Raw genomic sequence first — 19,531 nt, forward strand, 5'->3', positions numbered from 1 at the left:
GGTCATGTGGCCAGCATGACTAAGCCCCTTCTAGCGAAACCAGAGCAGCACACGGAAATGCCGTTTACCTTCTTGCCGGAGTGATACCTATTTTTCTACTTGCACTTTGACGTGCTTTTGAACTGCTAGGTGGGCAGGAGCTGGGAGCGAGCAACGGGATTCCTGGGTCTGATAGGTGTTAGAATTTAATCAATTTTTGGAGTGTTAATAAGGCTGCCAGACACTGGATTTAGCAAATCATTAAAATACCGGCCAAACTGGCTTCACGTGTTCAGGAACTCGCCTGGGAGGGCAGCCATTAATCAAAGGCAAAGGGAAGCTAATGGGCCATCAGGCAAGACTCTGTGCTCCTCACTCCACTTTAGGATGATTAGCAGAGAAAAAGCTGATTGGAGAGTTTAGGGTTTGCTATTGGGGATGCTGTGAGCTGGAGGAAAACAGCTGCAGTCTGTGAAACTCGGCAAGCTGGAGGGAGGCCTAGCCATGGCTGGTGTCTTTTTGGCTCCAAGACTGCTGTGGCTAGGGGAAAAAGAAGAACATATTGGGGTGTCAATGCTGTAAGCTCCTCCATCACAGGCTCAGGCTCAGGCTGCATGTTGTTGTTGTTGTTTAGTCGTTTAGTCGTGTCCAAATCTTCGTGACCCCATGGACCAGAGCACGCCAGGCACTCCTGTCTTCCACTGCCTCCCGCAGTTTGGTCAGACTCATGCTGGTAGCTTCAAGAACATTGTCCAACCATCTCGTCCTCTGTCGTCCCCTTCTCCTTGTGCCCTCCATCTTTCCCAACATCAGGGTCTTTTCCAGGGAGTCTCCTCTTCTCATGAGGTGGCCAAAGGACTGGAGCCTCAGCTTCAGGATCTGTCCTTCCAGTGAGCACTCAGGGCTGATTTCCTTCAGAATGGAGAGGTTTGATCTTCTTGCAGTCCATGGGACTCTCAAGAGTCTCCTCCAGCACCATAATTCAAAAGCATCAATTCTTCGGCAATCAGCCTTCTTTATGGTCCAGCTCTCACTTCCATACATCACTACTGGGAAAACCATAGCTTTAACTATACTGACCTTTGTCGGCAAGGTGATGTCTCTGCTTTTTAAGATGCTGTCTATATATGTGTAAATAAACCATATATCATAAAGGAACCACAGTCTCCAATCGCAAACCCTGGGTAACTGCCTGGACCCCTGGAATCTTTGCTGCTTATAGAATGGGATGCTATGCAACAATATTTATAAAGAGAATAGATTCTTCCAAGAGGGATGGGAAGCTGGTGACCCATGGGCTGGATCTGGCCCTTGAATCCTTTCTAACCGGCCCAGTAGTTTCTCTGCCCTCTTCGCAGTCCCACTCCTTTCCCCCAGGTTTTTCACAGCAATCTTGTGGCAGCAGTGATAGGAAACCCAAGATGCTGTTTGCTGCTGCACCCACAGTGCCCAACTCCCTGTCTTGGTCACCCCTCTCTGCGCCCTTCTGCAGAGCTTGGCAAAGACGACTATGTTAAGTAGTGGGTGAACATATCAGACGACACAGCTATTCTTCAGACAGCTCTTGTTTATTCACAGGCCCAGAACAGAACTGGACTGAAGGGTTCAGCCAACCTGCTTATATAGAGCTCAACTACAAAGCAACAGTAACAACTTTCTGTAACTATCCAATCACTGAACGTCACTTTCAATTCCTTATTTGCATATGTGGACCTGAGTGAAAGCGATCTACAGTAGCCCCCTGCTGGCCCAGGGTGAGAACTTCAGTACATAACAGACTAGGCTAAGCTTTTGGGGCACACCATGTTCATCGACAGCGCTTGGGCAGGATCAAAGGGGACCTGCTGCCCTCAAGAAAAGGGATCTTTGGGGAAGAGAGACTTGCGCAAGTCGGGAGATTATGGAGATATTTCTGCGTGGAGAGTACAGCATTTTTCCTTGTTGGGGGGGGGGCTAGATGTAGAGTTGTTAAATTTGCCTGTTGAACTGGTATTCACATGACAAGTATGTATCCGGGCTGGAGAGTGTCTGGGTGGAAAATGGAGAACTGACTATATTGTGGGTGGGTTTCGCTTTATTTGGGGCAAAAGGCTAGGGAACATGAGACAGCGAATGTCTGGATGCAGAAGTGAAAAATTAATGGGGAAAAGTGCCTTGGGTTTGTGGGGGAGAGGACAGGGATCAGTTTCATTTTTGTCTTGCCAGTGGCCAGTTAATAATAATAAATAATAATTTTTTATTTATACCCCGCCCTTCCCGGTTCAGAAACCGGGCTCAGGGCGGCTAACAACAAATTTAAAACACTTAATTGATGCAACAAAAAAGAGCATAAAATACAGTATAAAACATGAATAACAATAAATTCAGAATTCAAAAATCAATTTAGGGGGAAAATCCATCCAATAAACATTGGATGATCACCAGGACTAGCTGGCTAAGTTAGTCCTATTCGGGCCAGCAAGGAGACCAGGGGAGAATTAGCTGTGGGATCCCAGAGCGGGTAATCTTCATAAAAAGGGGAGGGGGAGGGAAGGAAGGGGAATAAAAGATCAGGCTAAGTTCAAATTGAAAGCCAGGTGGAATAGCTCTGTCTTACAGGCCCTGCGGAAGGAAGTTAAATCCTGCAGGGCCCTGGTCTTATGGGAGAGAGCATTCCACCAGGTCAGAGCCATCACTGAGAAGGCCCTGGCCCTGGTGGAGGATAATCTGACTCCCTTAGGGCCCGGGACCTCTAAACTATGATTATGCATGGACCTTAAGGTGCTTTGCAGGGCATAGTTAGATGGATGTCTGTGTGTGTGTGTGTGTGTGTTTGTATCGCTGGATGTGTGAATGGATTGTGACCGACCCTCATCCATCAGAGTACATTTCAGTTGCTTTTAACTTGGAAGGGGAAAATGTGGAGGGTGGCTCTCCTGGTATAAAGTCTAGTCATTCTTAAACAAAATACTTCCATAAGGATAGAAAATTTCCTCAGAGTTCCGCACATTGATGTACAATATTGCTGCATTTTTCATAAGGAGAAATTTGAAGGAAAGTTTGGGTTTCCTTCTTAGGCAAAACATCTGAGGAATTCAGCGGGACACTAGCGTTTTATTAAGACTAAAGGTAAAGGGACCCCTGACCATTAGGTCCAGTCGTGGCCAACTCTGGGGTTGTGGCGCTCATCTCGCTTTATTGGCCGAGGGAGCTGGCGTACAGCTTCCGGGTCATGTGGCCAGCACGACTAAGCCGCTTCTGGCGAACCAGAGCAGCGCACGGAAACGCCGTTTACCTTCCCGCCGGAGTGGTACCTATTTATCTACTTGCACTTTGACATGCTTTCGAACTGCTAGGGTGGCAGGAGCAGGGACTGAGCAACGGGAGCTTACCCCATTGCGGGGATTCGAACCGCCAACCTTCTGATCGGCAAGTCCTAGGCTCTGTGGTTTAACCCACAGTGCCACACGCGTCCCATACTTCTGTAGTGTTAGCTTTTTTTACTGCTGCTTCACACTGTTGGCTCATGTTAAGCGTGTGGTCTACTAAGACCCCTAGATCCTTTTCACATGTACCACTGGCAATCCAGGTGTCCCACGTCTTATATTTGTGCCACTGGTTCTTCCTGCCTAAGTGCAGAACCTTACATTCCTCCCTATTGAAATTCATCCCCCCAACTCCACCCCAAACATACAGGCCTTTGTCCTGCCTTGGCAATTTCCATCAAGCAGTATTTCCTTCGCTTGATTTTATGAGTGAAGAATGCCATCATGGACTTGTCTTGTGGCTTCACCCTTGAGTCAAATAGCAGCTTCAGAGAGAGGGAGATGGTTTCAGGATGGAAAAGATTCTGCAGATGCTCCTCCCCATCCTCATGTTGTTGTTGTTTAGTCGTTTAGTCGTGTCCGACTCTTCGTGGCCCCATGGACCAGAGCACGCCAGGCACTCCTGTCTTCCACTGCCTCCTGCAGTTTGGTCAAACTCATGTTAGTAGCTTCGAGAACACTGTCCCACCATCTCGTCCTCTGCCGTCCCCTTCTCCTTGTGCCCTCCATCTTTCCCAACATCAGGGTCTTTTCCAGGGAGTCTTCTCTTCTCATGAGGTGGCCAAAGTAGTGGAGTCTCAGCTTCACAATCTGTCCTTCCAGTATCCTCATAGCTGTTCTTAAAAGGAGGGGAGGGGAGCTAGACATATTAAATACAATTACCCATCTAGCATATTGTCTAGTTTGGTCTGCAGAGGAGAAGTTGCTCAGCAGAAAGGTCAGGACTTGCTCTCTGTAGCTGCTGCGAAGTTGCTGCAATGGCACGCCAGCCCGATTTGCCCCTCTCCCTCCCTCTCCCCCACAACTTCAATATTTATTTATTGCAACGACGGTTCCTGTGACAGTGTTTGTTATTTTACCTGAAGTAACAGTCAAATCTGATTCAAAGGGAAGATGCACAATAAAAGATAACAAAAGGTCAGCTTCTTGAATAACGTTAAAGACATTTGTCAGAGTCAATGGAGTCCGGATTCTCCTGCGATCAACCCATTTCAGGTTTAATTCTGTGCGTGGAATGGAAAAGGTCCTTGTCTGTCTGTCTTTCTCCCTTTGAATCAGCTCTCCCACTAGGCATGGAATGGCAAAGGAATCGAACCACAATGGCCTTTCAGAGAGCCCTGTTATTTTCACCATTTGGGCTGTTATATGAAGCATGCACATCGGAAAAATGCTTCTTTGAGGGCCCTGCAAACTTCACTCAGTGCCCTTTAACTTGGTGACTCCAATTAAGATGCCTGTTTCAAACCTTTGAAGCCATAGGCACCATTGAGACTGAGATTGAATTGGGGGGCAGAGGTGGGCAGAACCTTTTCCTCTCTCATTGTTTTCTAGCTGACAGTCGTCCCCTCTAGTTTGCAGATATCCGGCAACAGTGAACGATAGAAAACTGATCAAATCCTCCTTATCTGATAAACCTGTTTAACGGTGACTGGTTTTTAGGGGTAGAAAATAGCATTATCTTCATGATGAGCCATTGTGCACAAATGACTCGTGAGGATACACGCACCACAAGAAGCTCATCTTAAAAACAAAGACAAAAGTGACTTCTGCATGGCAACTATTTTGTACAGTCCTTGAAAAGTTTCTTTTGGGGGTGGGAGGGGGGGAAGGAAGGGCTTGTCCAGACTTACCTTTCCTTTGCACTTTCCAGGCATAAAGGTAAAGGGTAAAGGGACCCCTGACCATTAGGTCCAGTCGTGACCAACTCTGGGGTTGTGGCGCTCATCTCGCTTTATTGGCCGAGGGAGCTGGCGTACAGCTTCCAGGTCATGTGGCCAGCATGACTAAGCCACTTCTGGTGAACCAGAGCAGTGCACGGAAACGGCGTTTACCTTCCCGCCAGAGCGGTACCTATTTATCTACTTGCACTTTGACATGCTTTCGAACTGCTAGGTTGGCAGGAGCTGGGACCGAGCAACGGGAGCTCACCCCGTCACGGGGATTCGAACCGCTGACCTTCTGATCGGCAAGTCCTAGGCTCTGTGGTTTAACCCACAGCGCCACCTGCATCCCCTTTCCAGGCATAGTCCGCACTTAAAGCTCAGTGTCTGAGCACTTTTTTTTTTTTTGCTCCAGAGCTTTCCCTGTGAAAACTCGCTCTTTAAAGCTGAATCGGAGCAAATGGGAACTCCCCAGAAAACCTGAATTGCTGTTTGCTGTGCTTCCGATTTAAAGAGCAGGTTTACGTGGGGAAAGCTCTGGGGTGAGAAAGAGAGATAGAGCACTTGGACATGGAGCTTTAAAGAGCAGATGTGTGCCTATAAAGAGCGGGGGGGGGAGGAGGAAAAAGGACAGAGAGACAACTGGAAGAGTTTGTAGTTTTGAATTCAGACACACAGAAAGAATGGTAAAAGTTATGCGTTTAAGCTGTAGTTGGGTGAAAGCTGGCGTGTAGTTGCTGCTGTTTGGGAATCTGTTGCAAAATTAGTAGTTTCGCTGCCTGCTGTAGGATTATGTTTGCGTGGACAGGCGGAGACCCCCCAACCCCGGGAGACACCCAAGTGGAATAATGACTCAAGAAAACGTGTTATGGGATTAAAATTTGGCCACAACTTTATTAAAGCTTCAGATGTAGGAAGACCTTGGCTTAGGCCGGGGATCTGGGGAACATCAGGGTTATCCAGAATGTGTGGGGATTGGGCTGGCTCTGGAGAATGTCTGTTCAAGCAGAGAGCCTGCCCCCCATTTCGCCGCCGCCGCAGGAGAGAGCAATGACAACCTCCAGGCGTATGGCCAATGCCTCCCCTCAAAACAACCCCTTTAGCGGGGAACCCTGGGATTGCCGCCGCAGGGGGGGGGCGTGGGTCACCACTTCACGCACCCCTCCAATTTAGAGAAGATAGACTAAAGGGTTCCGCCCAAGGCCTGAAACCACCAAAGTTGTGACGTTTTGCTACGGGGAAGGCAAAACCTGCCAATGCAGGAAAATTCCTTTCCGGCCCTTCAAACAGCAACCATAACATAGCAGCGCCTGCGTACCTGTGAAGAAGAGGTTAACCTGCAAAAGAAGGCTTAACTGAGGGAGGGCAGGGTGGGAAAAGCTCTGAAGCCGACTGAGAACCCCCAGGTAAGTTCCACCCACTATTGTGTGGGCAGGGCGGTCCCTCCCCTTACCTGGCCAACTCTCTCCTGGCAACGCCTCCCCAGCTGGGATTGGTTAACTGGCAGAGGTAGGTGGCTACCTCCAGGTGTCTGGCTGGGGGGGGGGGGGCGAATCTAGGCTGTACTGCCGGGAGCTGCATGGGATGGGGGGGGGGGCTGCACGTGACCATGCAAAAGGCACCCCCCCCCCATTTGATGTGGGGAGCGGTCATTACCTCCAAGTGCTCTGCATTTACCTTTTTGTCGCCCACCTTCATGGAGTCTCTCTTTTCATTTCAGATTCTCCAGTTCACAGCAATTCTGCACCTGCAAATCTGGGATCGGGCCTTCCCACAGGGAATTCCTTAGATGGCACGTCCAACTACCTTGAGTCTCCCCTCAGTGCTTCAAGGACTCTCTCGTCGCCTATGAGCTCAGCAGCATCTGTGAATACAATGAGCTCTCCGTACAGAGTGCTCACGTCCTCTATGGGATCGCATTCCGTTCCTTTGACTTCACCAGCGGGCGTGAATTTTGCTGCACACACTAGTCCCCAGGTCGGTAGCAACTGATATTCTTTTTTTATGCAATTTGGTAAACTGGAGTTTTCATGACTGTGCCGTATGTTAGGCCCAGTTCTCAATTATTTGTGGAATTCCTTGCATGTAGGAGGTCTTTCTGAAAGAGATGAATAAAGCAGTTGACTTCCCTACTGTGTTCCAGACAAACAGGTGTTCTGCTCCAGATATTCCAGAACCTTTCTGCTATGTTCTAGCATGACTAGAGACTTGGAAATAAAAGCTAAAGAAGTTCAGCTAGCGCAAGGAGTGCACCAAGTGAATCTCTTCTAGAGAGTCAGGGGAAAAGCTGGAACAAATTTAGAGGTTGTTTGGTGAAAGGAGAGGGAGGAGAAGTTCCAACGGTCAACTAAAACTCCTTGCATAATAATAATTTATACCCCGCCCATCTGGCTGGGTTTCCCCACCCACTCTGGATGGATCCCAACAGAATATTACAAACATGATAAAACATCAAACATTAAAAACTTCCCTAAACAGGGTTGTCTTCAGATGTCTTCTAAAAGTCAGGTAGTTGTTTATTTCCTTGACATCTGATGGGAGGGCTTTCCAAGAGGGTGGGTGCCACCACCGAGAAGGCCCTCTGCCTGGTTTCCTGTAACCTCGCTTCTTGCAGTGAGGGAACCGTCAGAAGGCCCTCGGCGCTGGACCTCAGTACTGAATGATGGGGGTGGAGACTCTCCTTCAGGTATACAGTACCGAGGCTGTTTAGGGCTTTAAAGGTCAGCACCAACACTTTGGATTGTGCTCGGAAACGTACTGGGAGCCTATGTAGGTCTTTCAGGACCGGTGTTATATGGTCTTGGGGGCCACTCCCATTCCTGCAAGGAACTGTTTGGTTGGATGCCTTCCTAAGAGATTTGATTCCCCCTCTCAACATTGTTTTGCAGCCCCCACTCAACTTCATCTCTGTGTATGGTGCACCCTTTGCAAACCTGGTGCCCCCCCCATCAGCCCTAGCCAGCACACTTGCAGGCAGAGGAGCTGCATGCCACAAATGTACACGGGCAGTGAGGGTTCGGCGCACAGCGAAACAATTCATTGCAGGTCTCATGAAGCATTTATTTATAAGGCCGTAACAGATTATGCTGCCTTCTTGCTAACCACAGATGTAACAAATCCAAACCCAGCCTTGGAAATTTTGTTCTCTCCTTTTGCAACCTTTCTCTGTCCTCCGCGAAGCAAATTCCACCCCCCTTAAGCCAAGATTAGGCAGTTTGCTGTTGGCTGTGAGTCCTGTAAGAACAACTTCCCCGTCTCTCAATCTGGCAACTGGCCTTTTCTACCTGGCCTGGAAGGACTGGGACCCAACTGGTTCCTGTTATAAAGAGTGTTGCTGCTGCTGCTTAATATGGGCTTTGCACGAGGGTGGTCTGAAGGAGTATTAAAATCTTTGCATCCCCAGGTGAGAAAGGGGAAAAGTGCCTGCCTGCCTTTCAACAGGCCTCCATGATATATCCCAAGTGTTGACTGAATTATTAGAGCTCATCCACACTTCCACTTGTCCCAGGGCCAGAGAGCTTTCCCTGGGAAAACCTGCCCTTTCTCACTGAATCAGAGCAAACAATGATACACAGAAAACCAGATGGATGTTTGCTGCAATTCAGCAGTGAAGAGTGATTTTTCCCTTGGAAAAAGCCGCTGGAACAGGCAGAAGTGTGAACAAGCCCTCGTTCTCACGTTCTTTCGTGGTTTGCGACGTGAGATTTAGAAGAGGTGTTCAAATGTTGCTTTTGCTGCCCCGGTATCACCTGGCTGGGGCAGATCATCTGGTAAAATGTGAACAACCCCCCCCTCCAAACCCTTTTGCAAAACATGGACTCTGAACAGGGGCTGCAGTTCCAAGCTGTCGTGCTGAGTAGCTCGAAGGAGTGCGGTTCACTTGCTTTCCTGCTAATGGGATGAGGCAGCTGGTCTTTGGGGATTAGCAAGCAGTCAGCTAATGGATTTGGGTTCAAGCAGCTGTCCCAAGTATCATACATCACTGAGCTTAATGTGCAGGAACCAAACTCCAAAGACTTTTAAGGAGACGCCGGTTCCCCCTACCCTGTACTTTGGCTGGGGAATATGGGAGGGGAAGGTGCTAGACCTGCTTACCAAATTCTGCTTTTGTTTTTGAAGGAAGCCCTGCCCGAATTATGTGGCCCTTATCCCCCCAACTTGCAAGTGGGTGGCAAGATTGCAGGTCTACTCTCATAGCGTGGAGATGCTGTTCCAGAAGTCCCTGGAGCTAAGAGGGTGGTCGGCTGAGTTTTCACATTTGCTTTTACAACTCAGAGTGCTTGGAGACAATGTTTGCTCTTCTTCTGCCTCCTCCTCCTCCCGGAACACTGAACTGCTTCCCAGAAACTGTGCAGCAAAAGGACAGCAACCCAAACTCCACAAAAATTGACCAGGTTTCAGCGCTAGCCAAGTGAGCATTTCCTTAAGGCAATGCTCAGAAGCATAGCTGCCAACTGTCCCTTATTTGGTGGGAAAGTCCCTTATCCCAGCGCTGTGTCCTGCTGCTGTCCCTTATTGATGATGTCCCTTAAATTTCCCGGGTTTCAAAGGAAGCAGCTCCTCTCCCTCCCTCCCTGTCGGCCAAGGAGGAGGGAGGCTCCTCAACTGTGTTGCTTGGCTGTGTTGCTCACCTAATAAGGAGTCTAAGAACGACTGGTTGGTGGAGCTTGCATGCCTTGTGCTGAACAAATCGGCCGCGTTGCCTGGGGACTCGCCTTTGCTCAGCGCTTCCCAGCGGAGAGCTGACGGTGGTTTTCCTTGCTGCATCCCCTTTGCTGGGTTGCTGCGCTGTGGGAACCACCGCTTGAGGCTTTGTTTGGCTGCTGGCTGGGCTTTCTGCCTTTGGCTCGGAGGGGCTCAGAAGTTGAACCTACCTGTGCTCTGAAAATCCCTTATTTTTGAGGCTGCTGGTCCCTTGTTTTCATATATGTAAGTTGACAGCTATGCTCAGAAGGTTAAAGTGCCTCACGGCACTGAGCGGCCTCAAGTAGAAGGGTGATCCTTCAGTGGCTGCCGATTCTGTATCCTGCTCTGGAAGCTGGAATGGGTGGTGGACTCGTGAAGCAACTGCTGGTCACTAGAGTCCTCCTGGTAAGAAGCTGTGGTGCAAAAACCCCCCCACAACTTCTGACTGTTGTTGCTCTTCAGCGTGATCTGTCTCTGACCCCCCCCCCCAAACAACAGCACTTAATGAGTGCAATTGCATTGTCCAAAGACAGTGGCAATGCGCTCTATGTGGGACTACCTTTGAAGGTGACCTGGAAACTACAACTAACCCAGAATGCGGCAGCTAGACTGGTGACTGGGAGCGGCCGCTGAGACCACATCACACCGGTCTTGAAAGACCTACATTGGCTCCCAGGACATTTCTGAGCACAATTCAAAGTGTTGGTGCTGACCTTGAAAGCCCTAAATGGCCTCGGCCCAGTATACCTGAAGGAACGTCTCCACCCCCATCATTCAGCCCAGACACTGAGGTCCAGCGCCGAGGGCCTTCTGGAGATTCAGTACCTTGGATTTGTGCCTGAAAGCAGACTCTGGTAACTAGTGTGGTGGGATACATTCATTGAGGTCCAGCGCCGAGGGCCTTCTGGCAGTTCCTTCACTGTGAGAAGTGAGGTTACAGGGGACCAGGCAGAGGGCCGTCTTGGTGGTGGCACCCGCCCTGTGGAACATCTTCCCATCACACGTCAAGGAAATAAACAACTATCTGACTTTTAGAAGACGTCTGAAGGCAGCCCTGTTTAGGAAAGTTTTTAATGTTTGATGTTTAATCGTGTTTGTAATATTCTGTTGGGAGCCACCCAGAGCAGCTGGGGAAACTCAGCCAGATGTGCGGGGTATAAATAAATAATTATTATTATATGCACTGTACTGAGTTAGGCTGCAGCACAGCATAGTGGTGTCAGTCTCCGAAAGCTCATTGCCCTCACTGGGGCTTCTGAGCAAGCTGTCTCTGGCCTTTTAATCTGCCACCTTGAAAACTCACTTAACTATTCCATACCAAATATGCCACAATAATTATTTTTCAAACAATAACTAACTACATTGCAAAATTGTTGTCATTTTGTTTCCCTGCCCAGGCTGTGTCCAGATTTCCTATTTTGTGGGGTGTTTTTTTTTTTATTATTATTATTCAGCTGCCCGTTACCTAGAGAACTTTAGCTATTTAGTAACTAATAGACACAGCCAATAAGTACATCCTGATTATAGTACTGTTCTCATCAGCCTTTCTCCCTGAAGAAGAGCTTATGTCTTATATGCACCAATGATTTCTGCTTCCCTAATTAAAAAACAAAAAGGACACCCTGGAATGTGATCTCCCTTGGTTTCCAGAAATTAAACAGTACAGTAAACTGCATGAATATAGGGACATGGGTGGCGCTGTGGGTTAAACCACAGAGCCTAGGACTTGCCGATTAGAAGGTCGGCGGTTCAAATCCCTGTGACGGGGTGAGCTCCCTTTGCTCGGTCCCTGCTCCTGCCAACCTAGCAGTTTGAAAGCACGTCCAAGTGCAAGTAGATAAATAGGTACCACTCCGGCAGGAAGGTAAACGGCGTTTCTGTGCGCTGCTCTGGTTCGCCAGAAGCGGCTTAGTCATGCTGGCCACATGACCCGGAAGCTGTACGCCGACTCCCTCAGCCAATAAAGCGAGATGAGCGCCGCAACCCCAGAGTCGGTCACGACTGGGCCTTTTACCTTTACCTAAACTGCATGAATCCATGTAACACCCCCCCCCCCCCACTTTATAGAAGAGGTGAAGCTAGGGGAAGTTGGAGTAGCCATGTGTTGGTGATGGGGGCTTCATCTTTCCCTGCCTGCTGTTTTTCCAATATCACTCGTCCCCTTCACAAGACTTTCTTTTAGGTGGACTGCAAATTGCATCTTCAGACATAGGACATTTTTGAGCCCTGCTGAGCGAGGGGAATTTCCTTGGGTGGGCCATTTTGAGCAGAGACAAAGGGCAGGAAGAGGAACGAACACCCGTACTCCTGGGAAACTTCGCCTGCTTAAAATCTCTTGCAAGGTTCTAATAATAATAATAATAATAATAATAATAATAATAAATGTTATTTATACCCCGCCCTCCCTGGCCAGAGGGGATGTTAGATCTTTTCCAAAGCATCAATAAAAGTTTCTTGATGAACTGCTACATGCTTGGATGTAGATTTTGATCTTTCATGGGTTTGGCTTTTAAAAAATACATAAAAAACACCAAAATATTGCTATCCTTTGTTCTTGAGAGGTATGTGTGTAAGTCTACAAGAGTAGTTTATAGAGCTGAAATAATATTAGGAAACCAGTTGAACGGCAAAAGCCACAAGATGACGCTTGCCCCAAACCAGTGAAGTGCAACAGATTTGGCTAGACTTCTTGACTTCCCTTCTACTGGTGCTTTTCAGTTAAACCCCCCACATCACACTTTTCTGAGCCCAAAGGAACACACTAGTAAAAATGGGATAAGCACCATTTGGAGACATTCACGGTCATACATTTGAGTGCTGAAAACTTTCAGAGCATTCTGGAGCTGACCAAAGTGTCTAGAAGTCTTGGGAACTTCCTTTGGCTTACTGGCTCTGGACAAATGGTTTTCATACCTTGATCAATGTTGTTCTCTTTTGTGCTTCATGGCCTATGGATTGATTAATCGGTTAATTGGTGCATGAAGGATCTTGCATTAAAGCAGTAGATTGATCTTAATACCACTTCCAGCAGTATAATTGGATATCAGTCAGGAGCTTTTCTAAAGTTGCATCTGGCCCCAATATGGAAACTTATTAGGTTGGAGCAGTTCCAGGGAATGCTGGAGTTCCTTGTAAGCATGTTAAAAGTTCTCTCAATTCTTGTCCGAAGTGAAACCTCTGAGGTTCAGCAAAACTACCAAGGAATTCCAGTGGATGTGTTCGGAGATTTCACATTAAGGATATTTTGCAGGAGGCTTCAGCAGACCCCTATAGGAAACATGTGTATGAGTTTTTGAATATCACATGGTTATTATACATCACTACGTATTTGGATGGGGACGCAGGTGGCGCTGTGGGTTAAACCACAGAGCCTAGGACTTGGCGATCAGAAGGTGGGCGGTACAAATCCCCGTGATGGGGTGAGCTCCCGTTGCTCGGTCCCTCCTCTTGCCAACCTAGCAGTTCGAAAGCACGTCAAAGTTGCAAGCAGATAAATAGGTACCGCTCTGGCGGAAAGGTAAACGGCGTTTCCGTGCGCTGGTCTGGTTCACCAGAAGCGGCTTAGCCATGCTGGCCACATGACCCAGAAGCTGTACGCCGGCTCCCTCGGCCAATAAAGCGAGATGAACGCCGCAACCCCAGAGTCGGTCATGACTGAACCTAATGGTCAGGGGTCCCTTTACCTTTAAGTATTTGGATGATCAAATTCTCTACTGGAATATACATACAAAAGCAAACATAGAAGGCTGGTGCTTTTACTACCATATAAGGCTATTTGAAGGATGCACAAATCACTAGCACACATAGCAAATGAAGAAGTATAATTGGAAAGTGTGCAGAAATGTCAGAACTAAAGCAAATACGATCAGTAGAAGACACACGGCCTTACAAAGAGATATTTGCAAAGGTACATAGGCAGAATCTGAAGAAATTTCACTTCCCAGAGTCCCCAGATAGCAAAGTTTGTAAACGAAAGATTTGGAAATGGTGGGTATCACACGAGGGAAGGATGCTTATCATTTTCTTTTTTTGGGGGGAAAATGATTCTAAGACACAGCTTAGCTGGTTGCAGCTCAGAAGGCCAGAATCTCAGGAGGCACTCAACCTTCTCCCAAGAAGCACTTTCACTAAGAGTCTTATGGAGAAGTGAGTCGTGCTATGTCCCCTCTTCCCACTTGTTGTTATTCATTGGATCTGTGGCAGCGGCTTGGCAACTTAGCTTAGAAATGCCTGGTTGCGCTGTCTCAAATAGTCAGTCGGGTGCCTTGAGCATGTACTGGCAGGCTCACAGCCAGACTCTGCTTCTGCGATCTTGCTGGTTACGATCTTGCTGTTAACGTGAATGTTGGGTCACAGTCATAGCATCAAGCCAAAGAAGCACCTCTCTCTTTCTCTCTGTGTGTCCACCTTCTCTTTTCAGCTTAATGTCATGAATAGTGTCAGCAGCTCTGAAGACGTTAAGCCTCTGCCGGGACTGCAAGGGATGGGAGCCATGAATTACGCATCCACGAGCCCAGGATCGCTGACCAAGCACATCTGTGCGATTTGTGGGGACAGGTCATCAGGTACCAAACCTATTTTAAGCTCTTGACTGCAGCTTGTATATGAAGATACTTGGCATCTTTAAGGACATTGTGTCCACCCCCGCAAAATAAGATTGTATTGATTGGTTTTGGTGTGGGTGGTGCTGTGGTCTAAACTACTGAGCCTCTTGGGCTTGCCGATCGGAAGTTCGGCAGTTTGAATCCCCGTGACGGGGTGAGCTCCCGTTGCTCTGTCCCAGCTCCTGCCAACTTAGTACTCCGAAAGCACGCCTGTGCAAGTAGATAAATAGGTACCACTCCGGCGGGAAGGTAAATTGTGTTTCTGTGCACTCTGGGTTCCATCACAGTGTTCCGTTGCACCAGAAGCGGTTCAATCCTGCTGGCCACATGACCCGGAAAGCTGTATGTGGACAAACGCCGGCTCCCTCAGTCTGAAGCGAGATGAGCGCCGCAACCCCATAGTCACCTTTGACTGGACTTAACCATCCAGGAGTCCTTTACCTTTTTTACCTTTATTCCTAATCTGTAGTCAGATATTCCAGGGTACAGTGGTGCCTCGCAAGACAAAATTAATTCATTCTGCGAGTTTTGTCGTCTTGCGATTTTTTTCGTCTTGCGAAGCACGTTGCCGGGAAAGTTTTGGAAAAGCTTCAAAAATCACCAAAGTCTTTAAAAACCTCAAAAAAGGCTACCACACCGTGTTCTATGAGTTGCTCCTCGAAGTCAAGTCGCAACTGTATTAATGGCGTTAAGAAAAAGGAAACAAACTTGCAAGACGTTTCCGTCTTGCAAAGCAAGCCCATAGGGAAAATCGTCTTGCGAAGCAGCTCAAAAAACAAAAAACCCTTTCGTCTAGCGAGTTTTTTGTCTTGCGAGGCATTCGTCTTGCGAGGTACCTTGCTTTTAGCAGGCTAGTTGGATGGATCTTTTTGTTTAATCCAGCAAGGGGAGGGAGGGTGGTCACTAATGTTCTTAAGTCTCGTAAAAACTACTTTCTGTCTCCAACCTTAGTCTGGCTCGTCAGACAGGTTGAACGTTGCCAGGTTTGGGGTTTCTCAAGATGAGAAATTTACTATGAGGCATCCTGTTTCTACCGGTTAAAGGATTGGATACTTTTGGACAATACAGATGTATTGGATTTAGAAGGATATGATAACAGATTCGGATGGCACGCGTATTTGTGGTATGATAAGGTTAAAATTCATAGAGGCTTCTTAAACCACACTATAAGGAAATCAATTTTGAGGTATGGAATACAGTGGTGCCTCGCAAGACGAAATTAATCCGTTCCGCGAGTCTCTTCGTCTTGCGGTTTTTTCGTCTTGCGAAGCACGGCTATTAGCAGCTTAGCGGCTTAGCGGCTATTAACGGCTTAGCGGCTTTAAGAAAAAGGAAACAAACTCGCAAGAACTCGCAAGACGTTTCGTCTTGCGAAGCAAGCCCATAGGGAAATTCGTCTTGCGGAACGACTCAAAAAACGGAAAACTCTTTCGTCTTGCGCGTTTTTCGTCTTGCGAGGTACCACTGTAGATATAAAACGTTGCTAGAACGCAAAACTCCATGGTGGCTTTCACACTGTTTAGTCGTTTAGTCGTGTCCGACTCTTCGTTACTCCATGGGCAGGGGTTGCTAAATTAACACCGTAGAACGGAGCGAGAGAGGCGAATTTTAGTGTTGCCCAGGGTGCCGCTGAAATTTGAGAGCCCAAAGTCCACCACTGCCTCTCTGCACCTCCCTCGAATCGCTTGCTCTCATCTCCTGACATGTGCTTCTGCCTTCTTGCCAGGGAAGCACTATGGGGTATACAGCTGCGAAGGCTGCAAAGGCTTCTTCAAGCGGACCATCAGGAAGGACCTCATCTACACATGCCGCGATAACAAGGACTGCCTGATTGACAAGCGCCAACGGAATCGCTGCCAGTACTGCCGCTACCAGAAATGTCTAGCGATGGGGATGAAGAGGGAAGGTATGTCCGTTTGGGGAGACACAACACACATTCTCCATCCTTGGTTGCGCTGGCCGGAATAATCTGGACAGTTGGTAGCCCAGAATCTCTGCTCTATCACTGCACTGGATGAACCAGTCCCACAGTAGTTGGGAGTGAATACACTGCAGGGCAAACATTTATATTTATATTATTTATATTTATATTTATATTTATATTATTTATATTTATATTTATATTTATATTTATATTTATATTTATATTTATATTTATATTTATATTTATATTTATATTTATATTTATATTTATTTATATTTATATTTATATTTATATTTATATTTATATTTATATTTATATTATTTAGTGCTTTTTTCCTTTAAAAATGTTTAGGGGTACTCTCATTTTGACTCAAGAAAATCACCATTTTTTAGTTCAAATCGGGAAAAATAAAAACAGTAAATGGACAAAAGTACAAAGATTCACAAAATGTTTCGGGATATGCACACCCCTGCATCCCCCCAGAAAAAAGCACAGATATACTTTATATTTTATATATTTAATAAATTTATTTTTTTGGTTTTTCAGATTAAAATTTTACAGTCACATATCAAACATACAACATAGATACAAGATTCCAAAGAATCTCCTGGACTTCCCTTCTCCCCTTTGTGGGTCCTACTGTTAATCATTTCCTCCTGCATCTTTTATAATAATCCAAATATTTTACCTCTCCATTGTGTCCAAAATTCACCATTAAACGACAAATGTTATTCCAATACTACTAACAATTTTAACTATATAAATTACATATTTTACAAAATAAGGAATTGAAAGTGACGTTCAGTGATTGGATAGTTACAGAAAGTTGTTACTGTTGCATTGTAGTTGAGCTCTATATAAGCAGGTTGGCTGAACCCTTATATAGAGTTCTGGCCTGTGAATAAACAAGAGCTATCTGAAGAATCGCTGTGTCGTCTGATATGTTCACCCACAACTTAACATACCTGAAATGTTTGGACTGGGGCAAAACCTGGGTTTTTTAAAATATATATATATATATTTTCCTACTCAGCGGTTCAAGAGGAGAGGCAGAGAAGCAGAGAGCGGAGTGAGAATGAAGCTGAGTCTACAAGCAGCTGTGGCAGCAGCAATGAAGACATGCCTGTGGAGAGGATTTTAGAGGCTGAAATGGCTGTCGAGCCCAAAACCGAATCTTACAGTGATGTGAACGCTGACAACTCAGTAGGTGGCTGCTTGGGACTGGGCTGTTACTTGGACAACTTATTATTACTATTAGTAGTAGTAGTAGTATTAATTAAATTTCTGTTTATTAAATTTGAGAGTGAAGAATAATGAGAGTAATTCATACATGCATGCCCAGAGGGCCAAACTACACATTTTGCTAAACAGACTTAAAAAAAAAAAGTGCTTAAGCTGGCCTTTTTTAAAAAGCAAAGAAAAGCCGCTGGTCCAAACTGGGATCCTGCTGAAATTCACACACGCCTGATGAAATATACTCGGAGTGGAGAGTGGATTTCATGCTCTTTATTCAGCTCTTAGTGGTGAGGAGGAATGGGAGTTCCCCCAGAATGTCTGCTTTATATACATTATTTACACAATGGGCCCCACGTGATTGGCTAATTCCGGGATTCTCCTGTAGGCCAATCAGGTTGTGGATTCCCTTCCACCTGGAGCTGGATTGGGTGGCTCCTGTGGACCAATCAGACAGCTCCATTTTGGATCCTATTGTTCTAGGACCAATCAGACAGCTCCATTTTGGATCCTATTGTTCTAGGACCAATCAGACTGCTGCATTCTGAATCCTATTGTTCTAGGACCAATCAGACTGCTGCATTTTGGATCCTATTCAACTCAGTACATAACACCTGACTTCTCTTTGTCTCGAAGGTACTGTTTGGACTAAATTGCACCCTTGTGGTGGGGAACTATTATTAATATCAGTATTATTTATTTATTAAATTTGTATACCACCGTTTACCCACAGGTCTCAGGGTGGTTCACAAAATAAATAGCAGACAGGGGGAATTTGGGGGCTGGGCACCCATGTGGCTTCTTTTGCACCAGCATAAAAGCGGTCAGCTTAAGCACACCCTTCTTAAAAAGCAGGTTTAACATAACATGCTGTTGGCCTGATCCTGCCAGCTCAAAGCACAGCCCACCTAATGCTGGAGAGCTTTAACCTGCAGAGCCATCCTCTGTCAATGGCAGAAGTTGCCTCAGTCCAGATCTACGCTGGGTTCGATGAATATGCAGCATTCGAAGCATTGTGCGCAGACCAGACTTGATTCAAACTGGGCAAGGTGTCAGCAGTTCTATGTGAAGTGCCTGTTGAGCTTTGCAAAGAACGAACACTTACGACATGGCGTCTTTTGGCATATGCACTGCAGATTCGCAGTCTGAAGGGGAGTTGGTTGATCGGTTGTGTTGAGAACTTAGGCTAGGTATAAATGGTATTCTTTGGCAGAGGAGAGCAGCAAGGGTGGTTTGGTTGTCTTTCAGAGAATTCTGACCATTTTGCCTCCAGTCTTCTCCCTGAGGAACCAACTGACTGGAAATAAATAAACAAATAACAATAATAATAAATTTTATTTATACCCCGCCCTCCCCAGCCCGGGCTTAGGGCGGCTAACACCAGGTATAAAAACAATTGATTAAAATACAACTTAAAAACAAGATTAAATACAACATTAAAATGCAGTCTCATTTCAGAAGAAACTCAAATCAAAAACTTTTTGGGGATGAAAACGTCAAATCTTCACCAAGGCAAACTATCCAGACTGGTCCTACGTGGGCCAGAAAAAAGCCAGTAAAAGTAAAGGTAAAGGGGACCCCTGACCATTAGGTCCAGTCGTGACCGACTCTGGGGTTGTGGCGCTCATCTCGCTTTACTGGCTGAGGGAGCCGGCATACAGCTTCCGGGTCATGTGGCCAGCATGACATGCGTGGCCAGCGCACGGAAACGCCCGCCGGAGCGGTACCTATTTATCTACTTTCACTTTGACGTGCTTTCAAACTGCTAGGTTGGCAGGAGCAGGGACCGAGCAACGGGAGCTCACCCCATCCCGGGGATTCAAACCGCTGACCTTCTGATTGGCAAGTCCTAGGCGCTGTGGGTTAAACCACCTGCGTCCCTGTACCACCCGCGTCCCTCAAATCAAAAACTTTTTGGGG

General features: G+C 46.8%; 1 protein-coding gene across 2 annotated transcripts in view; it reads left to right on the plus strand.

Moving 5' to 3' along the window:
• RXRG (retinoid X receptor gamma) overlaps positions 1-19,531 on the plus strand; it is a 73,569-nt gene that overhangs the window by 39,226 nt on the left and 14,812 nt on the right. For both annotated transcript variants that reach the window (XM_081012251.1, XM_081012252.1), the window contains exons 2-5: positions 6,885-7,141; positions 14,271-14,415; positions 16,181-16,360; positions 17,412-17,581. In XM_081012251.1, the coding sequence (XP_080868377.1) occupies positions 6,885-7,141; positions 14,271-14,415; positions 16,181-16,360; positions 17,412-17,581 (752 nt within the window). The remainder of the gene's footprint in view (positions 1-6,884; positions 7,142-14,270; positions 14,416-16,180; positions 16,361-17,411; positions 17,582-19,531) is intronic.

Source organism: Podarcis pityusensis, assembly GCF_964106645.2.
Source record: "Podarcis pityusensis genome assembly, chromosome: 6".
Taxonomy (NCBI): Eukaryota; Metazoa; Chordata; class Lepidosauria; order Squamata; family Lacertidae; genus Podarcis; species Podarcis pityusensis.